General features: G+C 39.3%; 1 protein-coding gene across 8 annotated transcripts in view; it reads left to right on the forward strand.

The window, feature by feature from the left end:
- The window catches only part of PHKB (phosphorylase kinase regulatory subunit beta), a 194,449-nt gene that overhangs the window by 73,168 nt on the left and 95,009 nt on the right, over nucleotides 1–26,272 (forward strand). For all 8 annotated transcript variants that reach the window (XM_034788873.1, XM_034788868.1, XM_034788865.1 and 5 more), the window contains 2 exons: nucleotides 5,295–5,410; nucleotides 21,604–21,667. In XM_034788873.1, the coding sequence (XP_034644764.1) occupies nucleotides 5,295–5,410; nucleotides 21,604–21,667 (180 nt within the window). The remainder of the gene's footprint in view (nucleotides 1–5,294; nucleotides 5,411–21,603; nucleotides 21,668–26,272) is intronic.

Consider the following 26,272-nt stretch of genomic DNA (forward strand, 5'->3'; position numbering starts at 1 on the left):
TTTCAGAAAGGGGGACTACAGAAAAATGTTAGTTAAACAGAAACTAAAAGGTACAGCGCAAAAAGTGAAATCCCTGTGAGCTGGATGGAAATTTTTTAGACACCATAAGGTAGAGACTCAATGTAAATGTATACCCCAAATTAAAAAACAGAGAACCAAAGAAGTGCCACCGTGGCTAAACAACAAAGTAAAAGAAGCAGTGAGAGGCAAAAAGGCATCCTTTCAAATGTGGAAGTTAGTGAGGAAAATAGAAATGATCATAAACTCTGGCAAATGAAGTGTAAAAATATAATTAGGAAGGCCAAAAAAGAATTTGAAGAACAGCTAGCCAAAGTCTCAAAAAGTAATAGCAAACATTTTTTTTTACATCAGAAGCAGGAAGCCTGCTAAGCAACCATTGGGGCCACTACACAATCGAGATGCTAAAGGAGCACTCAAGGACAATAAGGCCATTGTGGAGAAACTAAACGAATTCTTTGCATCGGTCTTCATGGCTGAGGATGTGAGGGAGATTCCCAAACCTGAACCATTCTTTTTAGGTGACAAATTTGAAGAACTGTCCCAGATTGAGGTATCATTAGGGGAGGTTTTGGAACAAATTGATAAACTAAACAGTACTAAGTAACCAGGACAAGATGGTATTCACCCAAGAGTTCTGAAGGAGCTCAAATTTGAAATTGCAGAAGTATTAACTGTAGTCTGTAACCTATCATTTAAATCAGCTTCTGTACCAAATGACTGAAGGATAGCTAATGTGCTGCCAATTTTTAAAAAGGGATCCAGAGGTGATCCTGGCAATTACAGGCCGGTAAGCCTGACTTCAGTATTGGGTAAACAGGTTGAAACTATAGTAAAAAACAAAATTGTCAGACATAGAGCGAAACATAATTTGTTGGGGGAAGAATCAACATGGTTTTTGTAAAGGGAAATAATGCCTCACCAATCTACTAGAATTCTTTGAGGAGGTCAACAAATATGTGGACAAGGGGGATCCAGTGGATCTAGTGTTCTTCAATTTTCAGAAAGACTTTCAGAAGGTCCCTCACCAAAGGCTCTTAAGCAACGTAAGCTGTCATAGGATAGTTGTAGATCCCCGGATCCTCCTCCTTCCCTTTTTTAAAGATGGGCACTACATTAGCCTTTTTCCAGTCATCCGGGACCTCCCCCGATCGCCATGAGTTTTCAAAGATGATGGCCAATGGCTCCGCAATCACATCCGCCAACTCCTTTAGCACCATCAGATGCAGCGCATCCGGCCCGATGGATTTGTGCTCATCCAATTTTTTCTAAATAGTCCCGAACCACTTCTTTCTCCACCGAGGGCTGTTCACCTTCTCCCCATACTGTGCTGCCCAGTCCAACAGTCTGGGAGCTGACCTTGTTTGTGAAGACAGAGGCAAAAAAAGCATTGACTACATTAGCTTTTTCCACATCCTCTTGTCACTAGGTTGCCTCCCTCATTCAGTAAGGGGCCCACACTTTCCTTGACTTTCTTCTTGTTGCTAACACACCTGAAGAAACCCTTCTTCTTACTTTTAACATCTCTTGCTAGCTGCAACTCCAAGTGCGATTTGGCCTTCCTGATTTCACTCCTGCATGCCTGAGCAATATGTTTATACTCCTCCCTGGTCATTTGTCCAATCTTCCATTTCTTGTAAGCTTCTTTTTTGCGTTTAAGGTCAGCAAGGATTTCATTGTTAAGCCAAGCTGGTCGCCTGCCATATTTACTATTCTTTCTACACATCAGGATGGTTTGTTCCGGCAACCGCAATAAGGATTCTTTAAAATACAGCCAGCTTTCCTGGACCCCTTTGCCCTTCATGTTATTCTCCCAGGGGATCCTGCCCATCTGTTCCCTGGGGGAGTCGGTCTGCTTTTCTGAGGAGAAGTCATGCCTGACTAACCTAATTGCCTTCTATGATGAGATAACTGGCTCTGTGGATGAGGGGAAAGCAGTGGATGTGTTATTCCTTGACTTTAGCAAAGCTTTTGATACTGTCTCCCACAGTATTCTTGAGGCCATGTTAAAGAAGTATGGGCTGGATGAATGGACTGTAAGATGGATAGAAAGCTGGCTAGATCGTCGGGCTCAACGGGTAGTGATCAATGGCTCCATGTCTAGTTGGCAGCCGGTTTCAAGCGGAGTGCCCCAAGGGTCGGTCCTGGGGCCGGTTTTGTTTAATATCTTTATTAATGATCTGGAGGATGGTGTGGACTGCACTCTCTGCAAGTTTGCAGATGACACTAAACTGGGAGGCGTGGTAGATACGCTGGAGGGTAGGGATCAGATACAGAGGGACCTAGACAAATTAGAGGATTGGGCCAAAAAAAACCTGATGAGGTTCAACAAGGACGAGTGCAGAGTCCTGCACTTAGGACGGAAGAATCCCATGCACTGCTACAGACTAGGGACCGAATGGCTAGGTAGCAGTTCTGCAGAAAAGGACCTAGGGGTCACAGTGGACGAGAAGCTGGGTATGAGTCAACAGTGTGCTCTTGTTGCCAAGAAGGCTAACGGCATTTTGGGCTGTATAAGTAGGGGCATTGCCAGCAGATCAAGGAACGTGATCGTTCCCCTTTATTCGACTTTGGTGAGGCCTCATCTGGAGTACTGTGTCCAGTTTTGGGCCCCACACTACAAGAAGGATGTGGAAATATTGGAAAGAGTCAAGCGGAGGGCAACAAAAATTATTAGGGGTCTGGAGCACATAACTTATGAGGAGAGGCTGAAGGAACTGGGATTGTTTAGTCTCCAGAAGAGAAGAATGAGGGGGGAATTTGATAGCTGCTTTCAACTACCTGAAGAGGGGTTCCAAAGAGAATGGAGCTCGGCTGTTCTCAGTGGTGGCAGATGACAAAACAAGGAGCAGTGGTCTCAAGTTGCAGTGGGGGAGGTCTAGGTTGGATATTAGGAAACACTATTTCACTAGGAGGGTGGTGAAGCACTGGAATGTGTTACCTAGGGAGGTGGTGGACTCTCCTTCCTTGGAGGTTTTTAAGGTCCGACTTGACAAAGCCTGGCGGGGATGATTTAGCTGGGAATTGGTCCTGCTTTGAGCAGGTGGTTGGACTAGATGACCTCCTGAGGTCCCTTCCAACCCTGATATTCTATGATTCTATAACAGGGAAGGTCCTCTTATGGATTGATAACTGGTTAAAAGGTAGGAAACAAAGGGTATTAATAAATAATAGTCAGTTTTCAGGATGGAGAGAGGTAAATAGTGGTGTCCCCCAGGGGTCTGTACAGGGACCAGTCCTATTCAACACATTCATAAATGACCTGGAAAAAGGGGTAAACAATGAGGTGGCAAAATTTGCAGGTGATACAAAACTACTCAAGATAGTAAAGTCCAAGGCAGACTGCGAAGAGCTACTAAAGGATCTCTCAAAACTCAGTGAATGGGCAACAAAATGGGCAGATGAAATTCAGTGTTGATAAATGCGAAGTAATGCACATTGGAAAACATAATCCCAACTATACATGTAAAATGATGGGGTCTAAATTAGCACTTACCACTCAAGAAAGAGTTCTTGGAGTCATTGTGGATAGTTCTCTGAAAACATCCACTCAATGTGTAGCGGCAGTCAAAAAAGCGAACAAAAAGTTGGGAATCATTCAGAAGGGGATAGATAAGACAGAAAATATCATATTGCCTCTATATAAACCCATGGTACACCCACATCTTGAATACTGTGTGCAGATGTGATCGCCCCATATAGTGGGAACCCTTTGTTTAAAAGCTTGGTTCCCTCACCAGTCAGTGGAAAAGCACCAGGTGACCTGGTCACATGTTCCGGTAGTGTCACAGCAGCCGTGAGTTGGAGGTTGTCTGCAGTGTTCTCAGGAAGGTTCCCCGTGGGAGATAAGCTTCTTCTAAGGCCTATTGTTTTCTCCTAATGGCTAATTAACCGGAATGGGCCCTTCCCAGCCAGCCATATAGACTGAGAGTCTTTTGCCTAGTGGGTTATTCAGGTATACACACATTTGTAATACAGATACATAGTCAATGTTCCTAACTTCAGACACAAAAATAATACATGCATACAAATAGGATAATCATATTCAGTAAATCATAACCTTTCCAATGACACTTCACATGACTTATCTTGCATAAAATACATTGATTGTTATAATCATATTATTATAATAATATCACTGTGAAGAATATGGGGTGCAGTGTCACAATCATATTCTTCCTCTCTGACACCATGAAGCAATGAAAGAGGCTCCTTATCAGCTGATCTCCTGGTAGAGAGAGGGAAAAGGACAAGTCAGCTACCAAGAAATACACACATGCACATATACTCCTGAGACAAGCCAACAAGCTGGTAACTGCTCCTCCTTTTCCCATCCAGTGGAGCTAACAACTGCAAAGTTAGATTGCTGGAGATGGAAGTTAGATAGTGGAGAATAGCAGGGCCATTTTTGTGTCTGAAACCATGGAACTGTTCAGGAAGAGTTAAGCATGAGCACAATGTTTTCTATAGTATCTTTGGGATGAAATGTAAGATTGATCTCTTCATCCTAGCTTTCTTAGGATCAAAAAACCCTACTCTGTGGAACATGGAGAAGAGAGAATTTTTGTTTACCTTTTCAGCTTCATTTAATTTCATAAGGTACTCAGATACCACAATGGTTAAGGTACAATCAAAACCTAAATAAAGAAAACCCATGATCATGACTTATTGTCCCCCATATCTATGAATAATTTCCTATTTTCTAATAGATTTTCATAATCTAAGACCAGATTGTAATTGAATAAATGGTGTCATTCTTTTTATTTTCACAGAAGGATGTGCTGCATATATTTATATTGAGCTAACATGACAGAACTTGTTTTACATGTCAGAGCTGTGTTAGAATGAGCGGTTAGGGACAATGCCAGACTTTCCATGCCCCAGATTTTATTTTAAGCGTTACTTATAGGGCTTACTTTCTTCTGCTCCCTAACAGTCATTTTTAAAAGTAAAGATGTTAGATTTTTTTTTTTTTGCGCTGATGTTCTAGCACATTACTTTAATACCCAATCATTTGCATTCCTAGCTTCATTAGGGCTTTGTGTAAATTAAGTTACAAGTGTTTTGGGGAGCGTTTTTTAACATATTTAATGAAAATTGGTTTTACAAAGAGGTCCCTTGAAGTTGGGAACACCATACTCCACAAGAAAATAAAACCTAATTGGCAAATATAATTGTGCAGTCTGAAAACCATGCCATTTTCTTTTTAAAAATACAAATAAGAAATTTTGGCGTATTTCAGTTTCCCTTGATTTTTCTTTTTCTTTTCCTTATAGGTGTCCTTCATTCAAAACCTGGTGTTTTGTGTGGAAAGAGCATACCGTGTACCTGACTTTGGTGTCTGGGAAAGAGGAAGTAAATACAACAATGGCAGCACAGAACTGCATTCAAGGTACTTGGCAAAACTCTCAGTTCTTTTTGCTTGTATAAAGGCATATAATGTGAATGCAAAAAATTCAGGAAATGTATCAAAATAGAAATAATTAAAGTAGTATTCCAACTGCTTCCCATTGGCCTGGAGCAGCGAACAGCACCAGTGGGAGCCGTGATCAGCCGGACCTGCGGACGCAGCAGGTAAACAAACCGGCCCAGCTCACCAGGGGCTTTCCCTACACAAGCGGCATCCCAAGTTTGGGAAACACTGTTCTAGAGTGAAATTAGTGCTCATGAAAGATGCCAGATTGAGGCCTTCTGGAGACTGACATCTATACCTCATGAGAAATATGAGCACAGTTGTATATCTACATTCCATGTGCAAATAACCAGATACACATGTAAGTAGTTACTTGTGCACCCAAATTGTTGTAATTGCAGCTGTATATGTATTTTTACGAAAATTTACCTGAAGCCTCCTGCTCATGTATGGAGCAGTTATAGCACATGCTATGGCAGGCTAAGCTTCCCATTACCATACCACCCATATCTGGAAGACCAGCTCGCTGAGAGGTAGTTTAGTGCCCATTGCAATGGCGGACTAAAGTACAGGCCAATTTGGGGGCCACTGCAGGAGCACCAGATCCTATGTAGAAGAGGGGGGCCACTGGCACTGGAACTGTTATCTGTTTTGTCCTCCTCCAGAGTTCTTCATTTGCGACTTGTTTTTCTGGCCATCTGATAGAGGATTTGTCTAAGGCAGCTGTTTATTAAAACTTTGAGTTTAGATATTAAGGGCTTACTGTATGGTGCTGTAATTTGCAGATTTGTTAAGATCAACTTTACAATGGTGTTAAATATTCAAAGGTTAGTTTGGACGGCAAGATTTCTGATTCTCCAGATTAGCTGTAGAGTTATGAAGACATGTCTGGCTTTTGCTATTCTGACTTTAATGTCTCCACCTGTAGTACTTACAGTGCTGCCAAGATGTGTGAAATATTGGACCTCTTCTATGTCAATTGGAGAACCTGTTTGTATTTCTTGTGGCGTGTTGATTCTCATGGTTTTAGGATTTTTTTGTGTTGATTTTCAACCTTACTAATTGTGCATAGGCCTGAAGATCATTTGTTTTGGCTTGCATATATCTATATGGTGAGGAATAGCAAGTTGTCATCCACAAAGTCAAGGTCCTCTAACTTCTGTGTGAAAGTCCATTTGTATGACACTTGGTTGTTCTGTGTCTTTCTCATTAAGCAATCCACTACCAGTAAAAAGATGATGGGTGACACAAGATATCCTTGTCTGATGCCTGGGGTAACCTTGAATGACTTAGTCAGATTCAGTTGTGTATTACTTGGCATGTCATAGTTTCATAGAAGCTCTTAATGATGTTTACAATTTTCGGAGGGATTCCATAGTGGCATAGCAGCTTCCATAAGACTGTTCTATCCGCTGTTACAAAAACTATTTGAAATCTATACAATTCATATTAAAGTAATGGCTGCCATGACAGTTCTGGTCAGAGGTCCTAATTTGATGTTCAGATCTTCTCCTACCTCTGTGTCTGGCCACTGGCTCGCCAATCAGTAGACCACTTAAGTACTACCTCCATATATATTTAATTGTTCTGAGGTCTTATTGTTTTGAACTGGTCGGTTGGTGTATGTTTTTTCATCCTGTCAACTGTATAATGTTATACAGTTTCTTCATGTCATTTTTTGCTGCAGTGGTCTCACATCTGCTGCCATTTTGTCTATAAGTCTTTTTGTTGGAATTATAATTTACGCTGGATATTACCATGACACTAATTTAACCATAAATTCCTTTATTAAATCCAGAGGCCAAATTGTATTTGTAGAATTGCTTTAAACTTGCCTAAGAAGTCAAAATAATAAGCAGTTTACTACATCCAAACAATAATAAAACACTTATAAGCGTTTGATCACGATACTTACTAGTGGGCTAAACCGAGGGGTGCTTAAACCCATATTGGTCAGGCAGATATTAGCAATGAACCCTTCACTTTTTTATACCCATTAACGAACTAGTGATGTTATTGCCAATTATCAGACCATAGCTATGTACAGATGAAGCAGTTTCTTATATAGCCAATTCTTTATTGCATCTGGTACCCAATTAACTCTGTTTTATTTCTGTTACTTCAGCCCAAACCTTAAATAAGATAACACTGGTATTTCAGAGTCACTATGAGTTTAACACAACAATTCTTCTTTCTCATTATTTCATTCTTTTTGATTCCATGCTTTGGGCCTTTTGTTCATACTATTATCCCAACTCAATTTAAAACCATAGTGCACCCAAATCTAACATGAGCCTATATTCCTGCACTTTCCTATGCTCTTTTTTTGCCTCTTTGTTCTTTACAGTATATTCTTCCTCTAGTCACTGTGTCTGTGATCTTGTTCTTGCTTGATTAATTTCAGTATAACTTTGCATCTTCTTTTTTCTCACATGTATCCTCAGATGACCATTTGTTTTGATGTTACTTTCTGAATGCTAGCACTTCTTCACACGTTTTAGTGAAAGTTCCCTTTACCTGTTCAATTTGCTTTCCATATTCCATCATCTTCATCTTTAAGTACCTGGTATCTATTTGCTAGCTGAATTCTAAATTCTTATTGTGTTGTCATCTGTTTTAGCTTGGTGATGTTTTAACATGTGCATCTCTATTGTTCAGATCTCTTATTTGTTCTTATTTTTATTCTCAGTTTAGCTACTGCTAGTGCGTGGTCCGTTCCCACATCTTCCTGCTATGCACACCTTCTAGTGGAAGAAGCAATGTTTGTGCTGAAAAACAAATGAAAACTTTTAATTCTTGTATAAGTTATGTAAATTCAGATCTGAAGCTTCTTCTGTTCGTATTTATTACCTAAATTCTTAAAACATTGCAGTATTGATTTTATAAGTTGTCTTGATTTTTTTTATATATTTGTCAGCTAGGATGCACACAACATTTAAACATCTGGACTCTCACCCATCCACTGCCCTCTCTGAGATCATGTATCAGAAAATATAGACTATAACGTCCTAAAGCACAGGCTGAAGGTATCATGAAAATCTGAAAGAAATCACTGTGTTTCCGCCTGCCCATAAATTCAGAATAATTATTTTCTACATCCCTCCTATTACATCTACCTTGATCATCATCTCTAGAAACAAAAAAGAAACACTTTGGGTACCTCTCATCTATCTCTAGTCTGATTTGAGGCTTCAGAAGTCATTTCGTTTCTAGAGTAATGATATGTTTAATGGCGGGTTATTGACCTACCTCACTTCAAAGGTGTACTTGAATATCAGGTTGAGCTCTTTAATTCCAAGAGCATTTCAAGGATTATACCGCCAGACATATCTTAACTTTCGTGTGGGCACATCATAGACTACTGGATAATGTAGACCTGGTCTAACTGAAAGCTTATGCTCTAATAAATGTGTTAGTCTCTAAGGTCCCACAAGTACTCCTGTTCTTTTTGCTTTATGATGAGACTGTCCGTATACTTATTAGCTGTGATCTTTTTGTTATCCATGTCCTCTCGAAGGAAAACTCTGAAATCAGATACAAGCACTATTTGTGATCTATTAGCTATAAAGTCAATAGAGCTATGGCTTTTTAAATGACAATTGTAATCATTTTCTAGAGAAAATGGGCTTACAAAGGTAGATTAAAAGAAAAGTGACAATGATAGTCTGACACAAATGACATCCATAGTATGTAGGATTTGTCATAATGGATCAGTACACTTATTTTAATGTGCAGTAATTTTACTTAATTCAGTTGCATGACGTGGAACTCCATGTGTTGTGAATCTCATTGCATTAAAAACTGCTAAATATAGGTATATCCTTCCTATACTTTGGTGAGGTCTTGTTTACATAAATTACAAAACATACAAAAAACAAGCAAAAAAAAAAATCTACAAGATTACACAGTGTTGCAGTAGTTCCTCTTTTTTTTTTTTTTTTGTGGTATTTGAAGTCTAAAAATGCCAGTCCACACCAGTGCTCACCCGTACTGTCATTCACCCTCATGAAAAATAAACAAATAAAAAAAGCCTCCATTGAAAAATCAATGCTCCAAGTTATATCCTTCCTTTGTCTCTCCCAGCGTTTCTAGAGTCTCTTTTGTGCTTTCTGTGTAGTTAGGCTGCAAGCTCCTCGAGCCAAGGACCAGAACGTCTTTGTTGTGCCATATGGGACTGAGTGCATTGTTGTTCCCAAAATGACAATGACATTTGTAGCTTGTTGTAAGCTGAGAAATAGAGCTTTGACTTTTGGTCAATCCATCACAGAAAGTGTGTAAGCTGCTGCCCTCCCCATCTCCCTGCCCGTGCACAAATATCCTTACTCTCTCTAATATCTCTTGGAGGTTTTTCCCCTTTAATTCTTCATGGGAAAGAGCTGAGGTCCAATTTCAGCCACAGATGAGGAAAAGTGGGAGAGAAATGTGCATTGAGGGATCTGTGTGGATGAAAAAAAAGAGACTAGGCTACTCCAAAATACCCCATGCGCTGCCTCAATGTACCACTGCTCTGGTAGAGTGGCATAGGAGAATATCAGAAATCATTCAGGAAATGTATATAATGCTACTCAAGGCTGTAGGTGAATTATTTGTCCATGTCTCTCTCTAATGGCTATGGACTATGAAACAGGCTCTTAAGCTTCAGAACACTTTTGACACTGAATTCTTGTCACTTAATATCTGAGTGATTATTCCTGCTCATAACTTATGCTTTCTTTCAGAATTGAAAGTTATTTCTTGTCATCTTTAATGGATAGGCCTTTATATAAGACAGCATCCTGTATGAAATTTGAGTGATAACTAAAAAGCCCAGCCTCTGATGCAGAAGATGCAAATATCTTTGAAGTATTTACAAAAGGGTAGTGTTCTATTTTAGATTAGTTTCAAGTTGGTGATAATTAGTTTCTAATTGCCACTGAATGGTGAAAAACTCTTTGGACCAGATCCTCACAGACATAAAGATGCTGCTACGCTGAAGTCAGCTTTGTTGATGCTGTGTTGATTTGCACATTCTGGGGATTGAAGTCTCTATTTCTAACTAGAAGGTTTTGAAGTTAGCACAGAAGTCAGAAATCATTATGAAGCAGAAAGATGTAGAACTTTTTAAAATACCTTTATGTAACCCTGGAAAAGATGGGGTTCCTACATTCACAGTTTCAGGATAATTGCGCCAGTGTACGCTCTCTGTGTTCCACTTCAGGTCTCTAGCAATCACCTGTATCTGAGCATGGATCCATGTCCCACTCCCTTCCAACCACAGATTTTAAGGCTGCACAGCCCCATGCCATATACTATGACAGAGATCAGCAACCTTTGGCACGCGGCCCATCAGGGAAAGCCTCTGGCGGGCCGGGCCGGTTTGTTTACCTACCGCGTCTGCGGGTTCGGCCGATCGCAGCTCCCACTGGCTGTGGTTTGCCGTCCCAGGCCAATGGGGGCCGCGGGAAGGGTGGCCAGCACATCCCTCGGCCCGTGCCGCTTCCCACCGCCCCCATTGGCCTGGAGTGGTGAACCACATCCAGTGGGTGCTGCGATCAGCTGAACCTGCAGAAGCTGCAGGTAAACAAACCGGCCTGGCCTGCCAGGGGCTTACCCTGGTGGGCTATGTGCCAAAGGTCGCCGATCCCTATACTAAGATATGCCCAGCGAGTCAGTCTGCCTAGTGGCCTTCACCTATGCTTTGCATTCTCTCTAAGGTCTATGACCAGTGTATGCCAGTAGTTACAGCAGTGGTTTTCAACCCACAGGCCACTTGTGGCCCAATCAGCACACAGCTGCGGTCCGTGTGACATCCTCAGGTCCATACAGGTAGTGTGTGTGTGTGTGTGTATATATGTATATGTATATATATATATATATTGTGTAGATGCAGTCCACAGAACAAATAGACAGCTGCATATGTGGCCCACAGTGGTAAATAGATTGAGAACCACTGAGCTACAGAAAGAAGAACAGGAGTTCTTGTGGCACCTTAGAGACTAACAAATTTATTAGAGCATAAGCTTTCGTGGACTACAGCCCACTTCTTCGGATGCATATATGGGTTGTAGTCCATGAAAGCTTATACTCTAATAAATTTGTTAGTCTCTAAGGTGCCACAAGTACTCCTGTTCTTCTTTTTGCGGATACAGACTAACACGGCTGCTACTCTGAAACTGAGCTACAGGTTACCCCACACATCTTTCTCAGCAAAGTACATTTATTCTTAGGATAAAAACATCACAGAGAAAACATTAAAAATAAAATAAAAGGGCCTATATGTTTACTAAATTTACCAGAAGTTGCCCATCAGTCCTGTGGAGCTCTGATAGGCCAAAATTATTCCTTTTTCTGAATCAAAAGAAAGACCCTTGAGTCTGTTTATACTCAGCTTTTATATATTCCAAGTTTGTTCTTTGACTATTGGTCTTTGGAAAACCTGTTTTGAATTGAACCAGTCTATGCAGATCACCCCAGGGGATAGTACCTTTCCAGAGTTTGTTTATGGTCTCAGCAACTTGCCTTACTCACCATCCCGACCACACACACTTTTTAGTTCCTGAAGAAGCTGTGATATATGCAACTCCATGGAGTTGCATATAATTCCTGGCCCAGAATGATACATGAACCATTCATAAACTTAATACAGTATGGTCCTCAAAAATACCCAATGTGCTTGCAATATCTGTCTCATCTCTATTCTTTCCCTCTTTGATATTTCAATAGGGGAATCACAGGTCTGCTGTATTTCACTGGTTTAAAGGCAAGCGTTGTAACACCTTTTAGAATAGTATGTTTCCTTACCCATGTGTTGGAGCTTCTGAAAAATTAATTTGTCTTGCAACCATTTGATCAAGATATTCTCCAAGCATCTGTACTGTTGATAGGATGTTTCTAGAACACAGCATCTCCATATTCCAGGTCAAAAAGGCACAGGAATCTTGATCTTGTGCTTCTTTGTTGAGCAGATCATAGGTTGCTGTCATGTTGTTTGCCCCTGTCAAGATTGTTTTGTTGGTCTGGCTGGCAGCCTTTTTAATTTTGTTTAGTGCCTTTTTTAGCATATATTTTAATCACACATATATGTGCAATATCTTATGCTATTGGACATTATTTCTGTCACCGTTTGTGATGTTCCTTTTAATCCCGCAACTTGTGGGTTCAGGAAAAAAAGTGCAGGTGTAGATGAGAATCCTGATATTCTTGTGTTTATGAAAGGATTCAGACCTAATTGAGGACCTGTTACTAAATTTAATGGGAATCAACTGTGTAAGAATTTTCTTTCAAAATAAGTAATGTGCATTAGGCTAAATATATGTTAAAATACATTGTCTCTTACTGTTATGTTTAGAGGGAAACAATCCACGCAAGGGTCCTTGACTTTTTGTTGTCTAAGATTTTGATTAGTAATTAGCAATAATGTACAAATTTTAGTGCCTGCTTTCCATTCTTTCATTAAGGTTATGGGATAGATGTAGCAATTTAAAGCTGTAATTAATGACTTTTTAGGAACTCAGTTAACTTCCTTGTCATGCCAGTAGCATTGGGGAATACAAATGTTAGTTAAATTAATAAAGACATGGATTTAAGACAAAAAAAATAAAATAGATCCAGGTCCTGACTACCCGAAATCTCAAGAATGGTTGGATTGGGTTTTGTTTTGAGGCCACCTAGAGATAGGACATCTTTCACAAAGAGAATAGAGTAGACTGGGTTCCTACAACGTGTTCATCTTGTGCTGTTGTCCATCCTAAAGGGGAAAAGAAGGAAAAGTTCCTTAGGAGTTATGACCAGAGCTGTATATTTTAAAAGAACATATTTCTTACAATATTAATTCATAGGGTATGTAATGTACAAATGACCCAAGAGAAATGACATAAGATGCCTAATAATAGAAACTCTATTCTGTTGTTTTTTCTTGACTCCTCCAACACGAAGTAATTAATGATTTAAATCTTCAACTGTCTGAAATTTAATAGCATTCGTAATGTGCATAATCTTATACTGCTTACTGTTTTGAATAGCTTTTCATTATCTTAAGACATATTTGCTATTTCAATTGTTAAAATATATTAGCACTTTTCCTCCTTACTGTAGTATTGCAGGATCTTCCTTATGTATTTGTCATCTGCAAAATATAGCACTTATAGCAGTCACTAGCATACAGTAGGGGAAGGGTCTGATAGACTATTAACATGAAGGAATATTTATTATATGATGGGGAAATGTAAACAGCCTTTTAATTTTAAAACCCTAGTATTTTTATTTGCAAGCAGTGTTTGTGCAAGTAGTGAAATCTTCTAAGTATTGAATAAGCAAAGGTAGAAGAATCCTGGTGAGCTACAATTAATACTGATTGTTTACCCAGGAATATTGAGTGAGCAAGTAAAAGTAATGTAAGTTAAAGTTGTTCACTATGGAGGAATCCATATTTTTTTATACTCTCTCTGAGCCCCCTCCCCTTACCTAGACAAAATAAGATAACTTATTCTGCCTAAATGTCATTGCTCTTTCCCTTCCAGTCAACTATTACCTCTGTTAGTTCTTGCCAGTCAGTTCTTCTTGCCGTCACTCTCCAAAAATACCTGCTCATGTGTATTGAAGGTGTTCCTCTGGAAGAAGAAATACAGACTTCTCCATTAACATGTAATCCAGTTATCAAAGTAATGGATTTATCTTGAGCGTATCCAGTTTATTTAGAATATAGCTATAACACCCAAGAAACATGATTTAACTAAGCTGCTATGCCGATTTCAGTTAAACCAGTTGCTCTTTCATAGCTATACTAGACAAAACTACAAGAATAAAGTTAAAATTTATTTTGAGAGACTTGACACTAAGGAAATGGTTAGTATCCATTACACCAGTGAGTTCAGCTTACTACTTCATTGCATTATCTGGGTAACAATGACTTTCTAATCATCCGAAGGTTTAAAAACCAGGGGAATTTACCAGTCTTTGATGCCAGCTGCTCCAAGCAGAATTTTTTAGCTAACCTAATCAGCTTTCCCTTGTTGAACAAATTAGAATTAAATCCCACAAGCTCTGTTTCTGGCAGTGTTTCTGAAAGGAAACCTGAGGTTTTATAAACCTATTGATGGTTTTAAAAAAATGATACAGCTTGAAATCAATTTTTTTATGGCATTGCTGGTAATGAAAACAGTCAAACAGAAATAATGTGTGCTAAATATAATACATGCAGTTCTACAGCTAGATATGTTTCCCCTTCCATTCTGTTTAAAATATTTTCTGCATAGTTATAAGATGCTCTCCTGACTAGGATCTGACTTTATTTTTAAATATTTTTATATTGAATATCCATAAATATAAGGTGGTATATTTACAAGGAAAAACTTGTCTGTATAAATCCCAGCCAAACTTCTCTAACGAAATGCTTTTGATGCTGCACAAGCAAGGTTCAAGATATAGCTTATCCATACTTGTATCTTTTTTGAAAAATTGCACATAATCATATAATTTGTTAGCTGTGGGTAATCTAACCATTTTTAAATAACATCAGTTCAAAGTCAGAAAAAATTGGGCTTATTGTTGACTCTTCTGAACTAGTACTTTTCCCCTTAGCCAAATGTTCCCTTTTAAATTGTTCTAATTAAAAAAAATCTTATGTTGTCAAAATTATAAAAATATAAATTCCTGGCAGTGATTAATTGCAGTTTCTCTACAGAAGGGACTGATGCCAAAATACCTCGAGACAAATTTATTCCTCAAAGTCATGAATTTCTTTGAGTCAAGGTCACTCTCCTGGTATCTCTGTGTGGGGGGGTGGGGAGCAGGGGGCTCTGATATAAGCTAGTATCCTAATTTCTTCATATTGCCTTAATTACATAATCCTTATCCCAAACAGAATATGACAAAAAAGTCTTTCCATATAGGTGTAGTTGTATTTTTATAGAGAAAATTAATTTAGTAATTTGAAGTAATTGACCAGTATTTACACAAGTATTGCTACCAGTAAAGAAACTACAATATTACACCAATTAATACTTTTCAGATCCTTCAGACTTTCCCAATATTACGATATTACATCGCTTAAGGAATTTCCCCACCATCTTAATCTTAACAGTATAACTGTGTTTCCCAAACTTGGGACGCCGCTTTGTATAAGGAAAGCCTGGCGGTGGCCAGTACATCCCTTGGCCCTCGCCGCTTCCAGCAGCTCCCATTGGCCTGGAGCAGTGAACCGCAGCCAGTGGGAGCCGCAATCGGCTGGACCTGCGGACGCGGCAGGTAAACAAACCAGCCTTGCCCGCCACGGGCTTTCCCTACACAAGTGGCGTCCCAAGTTTGGGAAACACTGGTATATCTCGTTATCCTTGGTAGGAGCGCCTTTCTTCAAATGATGTCTCTTGCATAATGGTGGTGACAGCAGCTTCACATGGAGGGCAGTGTTAAGAGATTTTTCTCTCTCTCCTTTCCCTGGATGCCACTTTAGGAAATTATGGGGAAGAGAGTGAGCCTATTATGATCCACCAGTTTTATAGGAAGGTGAGGCATTTACTACTTCTCTCTCCTGATCTCACTTCCTTGGAGACTTTCTATTCCGGAACATTCTTGGACCCTGCTTCCCATTTATGCCCTGTATCTCATCACTTTCCGCTTCCCTTGATGACCCTTTTTTTGTTTTGCTTCTCACAGGCATGCTTGCACCTTTACACATGCCAGCCTTGATATCTGGTGCATCCTGCCTGACTCCTGTGCACAACCGAATCCCACCTTAAAACTCATTTATTTCAGTTTGCTTCTCATCACTGACCTCCTCTTCCCATTCCTTCAATTTAAGCAACTTTTTAAAACAAACCAACAAGATGCATATGTAACGAAAAAACCTCTCACAATCTCTCTTGTAATTCTCATCCCCTATATCATCTCTCCTATTCTTTGTTCATCTTCCTTTTTTTTTAATATTAATCAGATGATATGCTTAAAAAGAAGGTACTGTCGTTTTTGTCATTAACTCTGAAACACTATGCACGCTTCTGACATGTAAATATACAAATAAATGATTGATGTAGAGTTGAGCGGAGCCTTGAAAGTGAAAACAAGTAGGAGGAATGAGATGCTAGAGAAAGCAAGAGGAAATCAGTGAAGACATTCAAGGGGAGGATATGATTAGAATATCAGCAGGATGATGTCAGCAAATGATCTTGGAGGCAGCGTGTTAGATTGATTTATGAAGTAGGAATAGGTAAGGAGAAAAGGTGAGAGATAACACTATGATCAAGTTAAAAGATCAAGGATAGTGATAGGCTCACACTGTCATTTTGATTGACATTTTAAACATATACAAGCAGTCACTCTTTGAAGAAAATAAGAGGCCTTCATTTTATTAGTCAGGCAACTATAGTTTGTCTAGTTCATGTACTCTCATTTTGACCACAGATGTGATTTGTAAGCAGTCTGTCTAAAGAGATCTTCCTAGTTTTTGTAGTGTCTGTTTATAGTCTGTAATAAAACTGTCATTAATCTGCTATCTTAATATTTTACTTTTTAGAAGTCCCATGAATTTTAAAAGCTGACATTTGGGGTTTTTTTTGTACTAATGCAAAACCATTTTTCATATATATTAATGTTTTAGCTCATTATTATTTCAATATAGTTGACACAGTTGAAGTTCTGGTATATGTAGTTTAGTTGTATATCATTTAAAACAATATTTCAGTGATGGTGTCTTTTTTTGTCATTCCTCTGTTTAAGATGAGGTCTCTGACTCAGCACATTTGTAGCAGTGGATTGCTGTTGGTTTTTGCTTTTTTTTCCATAAAAAATGTAAATTATCAGAGAGTATTAAGCTATAAAGTGTGATAATGAAAATGAACCTGCTTAGTAAATTTTGAAAAAAAAATCACATTAATGATACCCTAAGAGTAAAAAGTCCTCTCTCTCTTTATGATGGTGGTTTTGCTTTTTTTAATATTCAGATTTCAGATAAATCTGTCAACTGTCTGTAGATTTATATTAGCCCACCTTAAACTCTTTAAAAAAAAAAAAAAAAAAAAAAAAAAGTCTAAAGCCAAAAAATGTGTTAGCTAGAAGAAAATGTTGCTGTTGCTTCTGTGCTGACAAAGTGTTGGTGACCCTTGAAAGTATATTATTATGTATTATTAAAATGAAAGAAATTGGAAACTACAAACCATTTGACTTTACAATGGATGCTTTGTGAATAATGCTTTATATATTTTAAAATCAAAGTTTTGCTAATTTAGAAAGGTTTATAAATTTTATTTTAGTTTGCAATCTGTATTTAGAAAATTGTAGAATTTTGTAAATAGATAGTTCCTTTTTATTTCTTCAAAAATAAAACATCAGTTGTTTACATACAATTTTGTAAGAATGTCTCAAGTTGATTAGCAATTTGTAATATTTTTATGTGGGTCTTAACTAGTTACTAAAAAATGTAAATGAAAAGTAATGTTGTAGTATTACCTGGCTGTTTGATTACCTGTAGTATGTTGTACTATTACCTGGCTGTTTGATTACTAGAAGGAGTAATCATAGTTTCCCATTCTCTGTTCTGCATGCAATGTCCACAGAGGCAAGAGAGAACACGTAACATTTTGTGATGCTATTTTTATTATGTAGTGGGAAGCATAAACAGTTAAAGGTGGAACTTGGGCAACAAGCTCTGTACTAATTGTTGTATGTGAACAATCATCTATCTATATATCTATATAGCCATGAAAACATCAAAAAAGTGAACATCGAAAATTAGATTGACACATAATAGCAAAATCATCTTTTTGTAATGCCAGAACAAGTTCTGCTAGCCGTTTAGTGACATGAAAGGTCAGTCGGGTTAGATGTTACTCTAAAGTACATTGCCACCTGATTACCACCTGGTGCTAATGAGAATGGCCTTCATGTATGTTTCAGTGGCTTCTCAGTTATAAGGACAAAACCTGAAAGGATTCCTTTTGATTTTTTTTTTTTAATTTAAAAAAGAATTTGGCATATTTTAAGTATAAGTGAGCTTCCAGTAAAGAATGGTTCTAGAACCTAGCCAGGTTAGCTGATGTGGAAGCTACAACTTCAGGCAGAACATCATAATGAAAATTTCAGTTACTTTTCTTTTAGTAAATATAATTTATACATGATTTGGGCAAGAACATTTCTGATACTGTGGGAATTCCAGTGAAAGATGCATCATGTGAAAAATGCATCTTTTCTGTTAAGTGGGTGGACATCATTTGTTTAAGAAATGTTTCTTATCTCTTTTCCTGTTAGTATAGGCCTTTCTCTATGGTGAAATAGATAGGGTGACCAATTAGCAACTGTAAAAAAAAAATTGGGACTGAGGTGGGAAGGGTAATAGGTACCTATATAAGACAAATCCCCGAATATTGGGATTGTTCCTATAAAATTGGGACATCCGGTCACCCTACAGAGAAAGGATAGTAACATGGAGAAAAAATGTGATAGGAATGTGAGCTGAGTTTTAGGATGATGGGCTAGATTTAGTGTTGTCTTACAGTAGAGGAATGTTTATCCAGAAGGGGCAATTAGTTGCCACCTCCTTTTCATTTCTGGGTAGGCTTTCAGCCAACTAATAAAGGTCCCTGGCCAGAAATTAAGCAGTTTTGCCCAACAGAACCACCAATAGGTGTTTATGATGCAACCATCCTGTTTTGGTGGCAAAAGGTCAGAGGAGATATTTTTGCCTTATTGTAATAGCAGGTGAACAAAGTATGTGTGCTTAAAAGTGTGTGTTTTTGTTTTTTAAGTACACACACAAACAAAAAAACAAAACGCACACAGAGTTTATACATAGAATCATAGAACTAGAATTTACTTCAAGAGGTCATCTAGTCCAGTCCCCTGCACTCGTAGCAGGACTAATTATCTAGACCACTCCTGATAGGTGTTTGTCTAACCTGCTCTTAAAAATCTCCAATGACGGAGATTCTACAACTTCCCTAGGCAATGTATTCCAATGCTTAACTGCCCTGACAGTTAGGAACTTTTTCCTGATGTCCAACCTAAACCTCCTTTGCTGCAATTTAAGCCTCTTGCTTCTTGTTCTGTCCTCAGAAGTTAAGAAGAACAATTCTTCTCCCTCCTCCTTGTAACAACCTTTTATGTACTTGAAAACTGTTATGTCTTCTCTTTTCCAGACTAAACCAACCCAATTTTTTCAGTCTTCCTTCATAGGTCTTGTTTTCTAGACATTTTTGTTGCTCTTGACTTTCTCCAGTTGGTCCACATCTTTCCTGAAATGTGGCACCCAGAATTGGACACACACAACTCCAGTTGAGGCCTAATCAGTGCAGAGTAGAGCAGAAGAATTACCGTACTTCTCGTGTCCTGCTTACAACACTCCTGCTAATACATCCCAGAATGATGTTAGCTTTTTTTGCAACAGTGTTACACTGTTTACTCATATTTAGCTTGTGATCCACTAAGACCCCCCAAATCCTTTTCCGCAGTACTCCTTTCTAGGCAGCCATTTCCAATTTTGTATGTGTGCAACTGATTGTTCCTTCCTAAGTAGAATACTTTGCATTTGTCCTTATTGAATTTCATCCTAGTTACTTCTGACCATTTTGAATTATAATCCTATCCTCCAAAGCACTTGCAACCCCTCCCAGCCTGGTATTGTTCGCAAACTTTATAAGTGTACTCTCTATGCCATTATCAAAGTCATTGATGAAGATATTTGACAGAACCAGACCCAGAACTGATTCCAGTGGGACCCCACTCATTATGCCCTTCCAGCATGGTTGTGAACCACTGATAACTACTCTTTAGGAACGGTTTTCCAACCAGTTATGCACCCACCTTATAGTAGCTCCATCTAGGTTGTATTTCCCTAGTTTGTTTATGAGAAGGTCATGCGAGACACTATCAAAAGCTTTACTAAAGTCAAGTTATACCACATCTACCACTTTCCCCCTATCCACAAGGCTCGTTGCCCTGTCAATAATTAATTTAAATCAGAAAAACATTATTTACTTAGGGTGAAATTCACCTTTTTCTGCACAAAGCCTGAAAAACATGCTTTGTGCAGTGAACTAACTATGGCATGGCTATTCCAAATGGGCAGGAAATGGGTTCTGCAAATCCAGTAGCCCGTATCCCAGCGTGCCCCAATAGATCCCTGCATCTTGGCCTGTTTAACACTGAAAGAGGTTTTCTCCAGTGTTTTACTGTGGGACATAGATGATACAGAGATTCGTACATAGGACTTTCATATATAAAATTGATGAGGACGCCCTGATATAAAAATACTCCAGATAATTTATTAAATATAACCCATACTAAGAATAAAACAAATGGGATGGAAATATTTGTCCCTATTTTTCATTAAAAAATGAAATAATAAATTTTTCTAGCAGCGTTACTCAGCATTATGCTGCTCCCATTGTTCTTTTTTGAAGCTACTGGCTTCTGAGGACTTTTGAAAATCTGGCCACTTCATGTAGGTGCCTAAATGAGACATGAGCTCTTCTGAAAGTCAGGCCCCGTGCAACTTGTTTTCACATGTAGTAGGATAACTATACACATTACATAAAAGTTTCAGAATAAACAAAAAATGTGTAAAAAAAATAAATATATAGGTAGATAGATAATCATTTATCCAAACATTGTAATAACATTGAAGTGGGAAATCATGGAGATAATTTTAGATAATAATTTCAAAGCATCGGTATAGCTCATTTTGGTTTAATGGATATAGTCTACTACAGAGTGTATCTCAGTATTTATCCACTAGTTGAGTGAATGAGTTGAAGATAATTATAGATGGATGGCAGACATCAGAATTGTGCAGTTTCTTTGATCTAAAACTGATATGTGGTATTTTAACTTTTCATCCAAGTTATTTGATCACAGGTTTCTTTTGTCAAGTTTTCTGTCTGAGAATTGTACACAATTTGTATAGAAAGTAAACGTGCTGTCCTACTAGCAAAGCCTTGAAGCACAGAATGCTAGATGTCCAACAGCAAAATAAAACCAGATGCATTTTTTCCAGGTGGTCACTGACTTTTAAAGACAAATTAAAAACTGAAAAGAAAAATTCTGGAAAATAAATACAACCTATTGCATCACTGTCCATTAGCTTAGGGTTTAAACACAAAATACTAATCAAGAAGAGATCCTACTTCTGAAAGAAACATCAAGTATTGATTTGTTAAATTCCAGGTTTGTAAGCATAACAGATGTCTTTCTTTTCTCCCCCTCAGCTCTGTTGGGTTAGCAAAAGCAGCCCTAGAAGCAATTAATGGATTCAATCTCTTTGGCAATCAGGTAGTAAAAACATTTGTTTATTCATTCTATATTTTTAAAAATTAACAGGTTGTTTTTTAACAAATTGTTTTCACCCCGATCAATGGATGTGTAGAATTCATATAAAACAGTCAGTTCCATCTCAAAACTGGTAAATTAATTTGTTACTTTTTCAGGTACAGAATAACTGAATAAAATCAGATTTGTCCTTACATATAGCAAGTTTTATTTCTCTTTCTAGTTGTGTATGGTTTTTAATATTTTTTTTGTTAAAATTGAAATGTCTACAACTTTTCTACTTCCCTATCACCTTTGATCAAGATTTTAAACAACTCATCTTGTTTATGTGATCTAACTACTCTCATTTGTGTTTTAAATCTCAAGTAGGTTGCACCATCATTTGAATCTTCTCTGTTATCAACCTTGCACATGGTCTATTTATTTTTGTTGTTGTTTTTTATTTGGTTTGGGTTCCCCCCCCCCTTCCAGATATATTGAATTCCATTAAAAAACGTAAGCCTTTCATCATACTTTACCTCTGCTAGACATTCCTATTTTTACATTCTCAAAAATATTGGATATAGATCTCTTACTATATTATACCCACAAAGGTCTAGACTCAAGAGTATTCTTCCCAAACTTATGACCCTGAAAAGGTGAGTAATGGAGGAAATGTGTCACTGAGCCATTAAACATTGTCAGTCAATGGAGGAAAAGGGAGTTGTGGCTGTACAAAAATAAAGGAGACATAGATGGTGCCATACGTGCAGAGATAACTGAATTGCAAGGGCAAAGCACTCTGTCAGAGGATTGTCCATAAGTGACTTTTGGCAAAAAAGTGAGTGCAGCAGCAGAGCTGTGAGTTTAAAATGTTTTAATGTTTTAAACTTGCTCCCACGTTGCATTTTTTCAAGTATTCTTTCAGTTCTCAGGCAGTATTTGTCTTTCTAGAATACCCATATGCCTTCATTTCTGAAAAGAGAATATTAATAGATGTAATGTTTTAGTTTTGCAAATTCCCTTTTTGTGTTGAAAATCATTCAAAACTTGATTTTGAAACCATTAATTTTTTCCTCCTTCAGCCACTAAAATAAAACTGCTACTGTTAAACAGTAGTGCATTGAAAGTCTATAATCCTTGAAGGGTTAAATCATTTTATATTGTGACCTTATGTACTTGAAGTAGCACTGATCTAATTAAAAGTCAGAGGCTGGAGAAATATATCCAAATACGCTGAGAGGAATGTCCCAGCTATACACTGAATGAAAACATCAAAAAACTTAAGGACCAACTGAGCCCCAGGAATCTTATTCAAAAACATTATTCTTGATGGTTTAAAAGGGTGGGAACTTTTTTTTTTTTCTAAGTACTGGTACTTTTCTCAGAGTGGTAGCCGTGTTAGTCTGTATCAGCAAAAATAACTGCCACAAGGACTCCTCATTGTTTCTGCTGGTACTTTTCTGTTGCCTCAAAAGTCAGAGACACAGCTGATTTGCAGAGTGGCAATCCTTGCCTATTTCAAAGCTTAAAATCCTGCTTTAAGATACAGCAAAAATTGATTCCGATGGTGAATCCAGTGTGGGGGTTGGGGAGGAAATTTATACAGTTACCAAAAAAAAGCTTTGGTCTTTAAAGTCTTTCTTAATATTGTCTTAAATAAAGATCAGGGAGACTTGAGCATTTTTTTGTTAAGTCACCTTTATTTAGACTTGCAAACCCAATGCTGAGTCAATGTACTAACATAGTGCTTTCTAAGTGAGCTAGTGGTTATTTATTCATTATTACTACTATTTTCTTATTTGTATTACTGAAGTGCCTGGAAGCCCAAGTCATAGAGTAGGATCCCATTGCTAGGTGCTGTACACAGAACAAAAAGACATTCCCTACCCCAAACAGTTTACAATCTAGAATAGGAGGATACAGACAGATGGAAGTACATGAAAACAATGACAATATTGTCTACATAGACAAGACAGACACTGGGTGGGAGAGGGGATACAACACAGAACCAAGTGAACCATGTGACGATAGCGAACATATTACAGTAAAAGCTGTGATATCTGGCCATGTACCAACCAGTAAGCTCTATAAACCAGCATTTCTAATCTTCATATAAAGTCTGGTTTATAGTCCAGTTGGTGCGGGGCGGGCAGGCTCCCTGGAAGCAACGACATGTCTCTGCTGCTTCTCGGTGGAGGAACGACCTTGAGAGGTTCAGAGTGTGTGTGTGGGGGGGGGGGCACAGGAGGGTGCAGGGCGTGGGCTCTGGAACGGAGTTGGGGCGTGGGGGGTGCAGGCCACGAGTTCTGAGAGGGAGTTTGGGTGCTAGGATGGTGTGGGGTTGTGGGGCGAGGGAGTGGGGTGCAGGGTGCAGGCTCTGGGAGGGAGTTTGGGTGCAGGATTGGGGTGCGGTGGGTGCAGGGCGCTTGCTCTGGGAGGGAGTTTGGGTGCAAGGGGTGTGCGGGGCTGGAGGTTGAGGTGCGGTGGAGTGCCAGATCCAGGGAGTGCTCTCCTCAGGCGGCCCCTCGCAAGTAGTCCTTGCACCCCCTAGGTGGAAGCACAGCTAGGCGGCTCTGCGCTCACTGCCCCCCCTCCCTTTGCCCTGGAACCGTGGCCAATAGGAGCTATGGGGATGGTGTCTGTGGACAGGGGCAGCGTGCGCAGAGCCACCCAGGTGCACCTCCACCTAGGGGCTGCAAGGACTGGTTGCTGCTTGCGGAGAGCTGCCCGAGGTGAGTGCCCCCCATCTGGCGCACCCAACCCCCCCGCACCCAAACTCCCTCCCTCTTAGTTAACCAGAATTTTTCAATTATCGGCATCTACCATTCCCCCAACCTGCCAGATTAAAAAGCTTTTACTGCAGTTCCATAATTTTGTGGGGTATTGGAGAGATGAGGTTAGTTAGGAGGAAAGAAAAGGGACGGGGGACAGAGCAGGGCAGGAGATGGTAGGAGTGGCAGGTGTGGAATAAAGCTGAGCTGAAGGGCCTGAGGAGGGAGGGGGAGAGTTGGAGCAAACAGCACAATTGGCACAGGGCAGAGAAAGCACGAACATTCTGTAGTGTCCCCAGAGTGTGTGTGGGTCTTGCCTGCACAGTTCTGAGTCTGGAGGGCCCCACTTTCTACCCTCCTGTCTCTGCTTTGGCTGTTCCGCTTCCTACTGGCTGGAGTTATAGCACAGATCTAATGTTAGTATGGCACTGTGTAAACTGGCGTGGCCATCCCTCTGCTTCCACCTTTGAGGTAGGCCACAGCTCCTCCCAGTTTGGTCTGCTAGAGTCCAACCAACTCCACCACGTTCCAGCCCAGGGCCCTAACAGAAGCGGAGTGGTCCACTAGTGGGTCAGTGGATCCGCCCGCAATACACTGACCTTGTTTCAGGCCAACTTCCAGCTAGACTGTTGCCTGGTTTCCCTGGGCTGCTTTCTACTTCTCCCACTTGGGTGTACCTGTGTCCAGGGGTCATCCTCAGTCTCTCCTGGATACACTGCCAAAGGTATCAGTAGCAGCTCCTCAGCATCGGGCATGGCAGGGCTCTCTGGAAGCTTAGGCTGGTCCCCGGGGCAGCAGTGGTTCTCCTTTGCATCCCTCTCCAGCAGTGGGGAAAAAGCATCTGTCTCCTTCGGCAGCTCCCTCTCAACTGAGCTGCTGGGCTTGCCTTTTATACTTCTGTTTCCTGTCCCACCCTTCTGCTTCTGGTGTGGGGCGTGGTCCTCCTGGCTCTGCCCCCCAGGTGGCTTACAGCATTCCCACCGCTTCTGCCTCTGAGGAGGGCCATGCCTCCTTGCTACTTACTGGAAACAGGAGACCAGGGTTCCCATTCTAAGTCCTGTTCCTTATTGTCTGTATGATTTTTTGAGTAAACCCCTTAAATTATTTGTTCCCCAGTTTCCCCATCTGTAAAATTGGGGATAGTAATACGTACCTCACAGGCATATTATGAGGCATAATTAATAATTGTAAAGAATGTTCAGGTCCTTAGGTGAAAGGTGCAATGTAAGTACCAAGTACTGTTAAGCTTCTTACTGGAAGTACTTTCAGTAGACAAAGTTATATAAAAAAATTAAACTGTACTTAATGTAGAATTTTCTCTTCTTATTTTACTGAAAGACAATATAGTACAAAAATGTAGATTATAGAGAGGAGTATGTGGCAAAACAAAATATTCAGGTTTTGTTTTTTTTTAATTTCATACAGTCAGTTTCAAAAACCTGCTGCAGATTCCATTCTGCACTGTAAGATTTTATAATTCTCTTTTAAGGATGCAAAGTATCACTTTGTAACTATAGGTTTTTGTAAGTACGCAGGCTTCTGGGGCTCAGTCTTGCACCACTAAAATCGATGCAGGTTTTGCCACTGACATCAGTTGTGCACGGACAAACTCTTAATTTCACCTGTGGTAATTCTCGCTGAAGTGTAACTTTACAAGAAAATCAATGTTTGAAAATATGGAAATTCAAAATTACACTACTCAATCTACTTGTAATTCTTCCCTTCTTCCCCCCAGGTCTGTCATCTTCCTTAGCAATCTGAACCTCTCATCCTTCCTTCCTTAGTTCTTTTTCTAGCTGTATAAATTATTTTTGGATCAAAGACATTTTCTAAGACTTTTTTTAAGTTCACAGCT

This window comes from Trachemys scripta, chromosome 13 (assembly GCF_013100865.1).
Source record: "Trachemys scripta elegans isolate TJP31775 chromosome 13, CAS_Tse_1.0, whole genome shotgun sequence".
In the NCBI taxonomy this organism is placed as follows: domain Eukaryota; kingdom Metazoa; phylum Chordata; order Testudines; family Emydidae; genus Trachemys; species Trachemys scripta.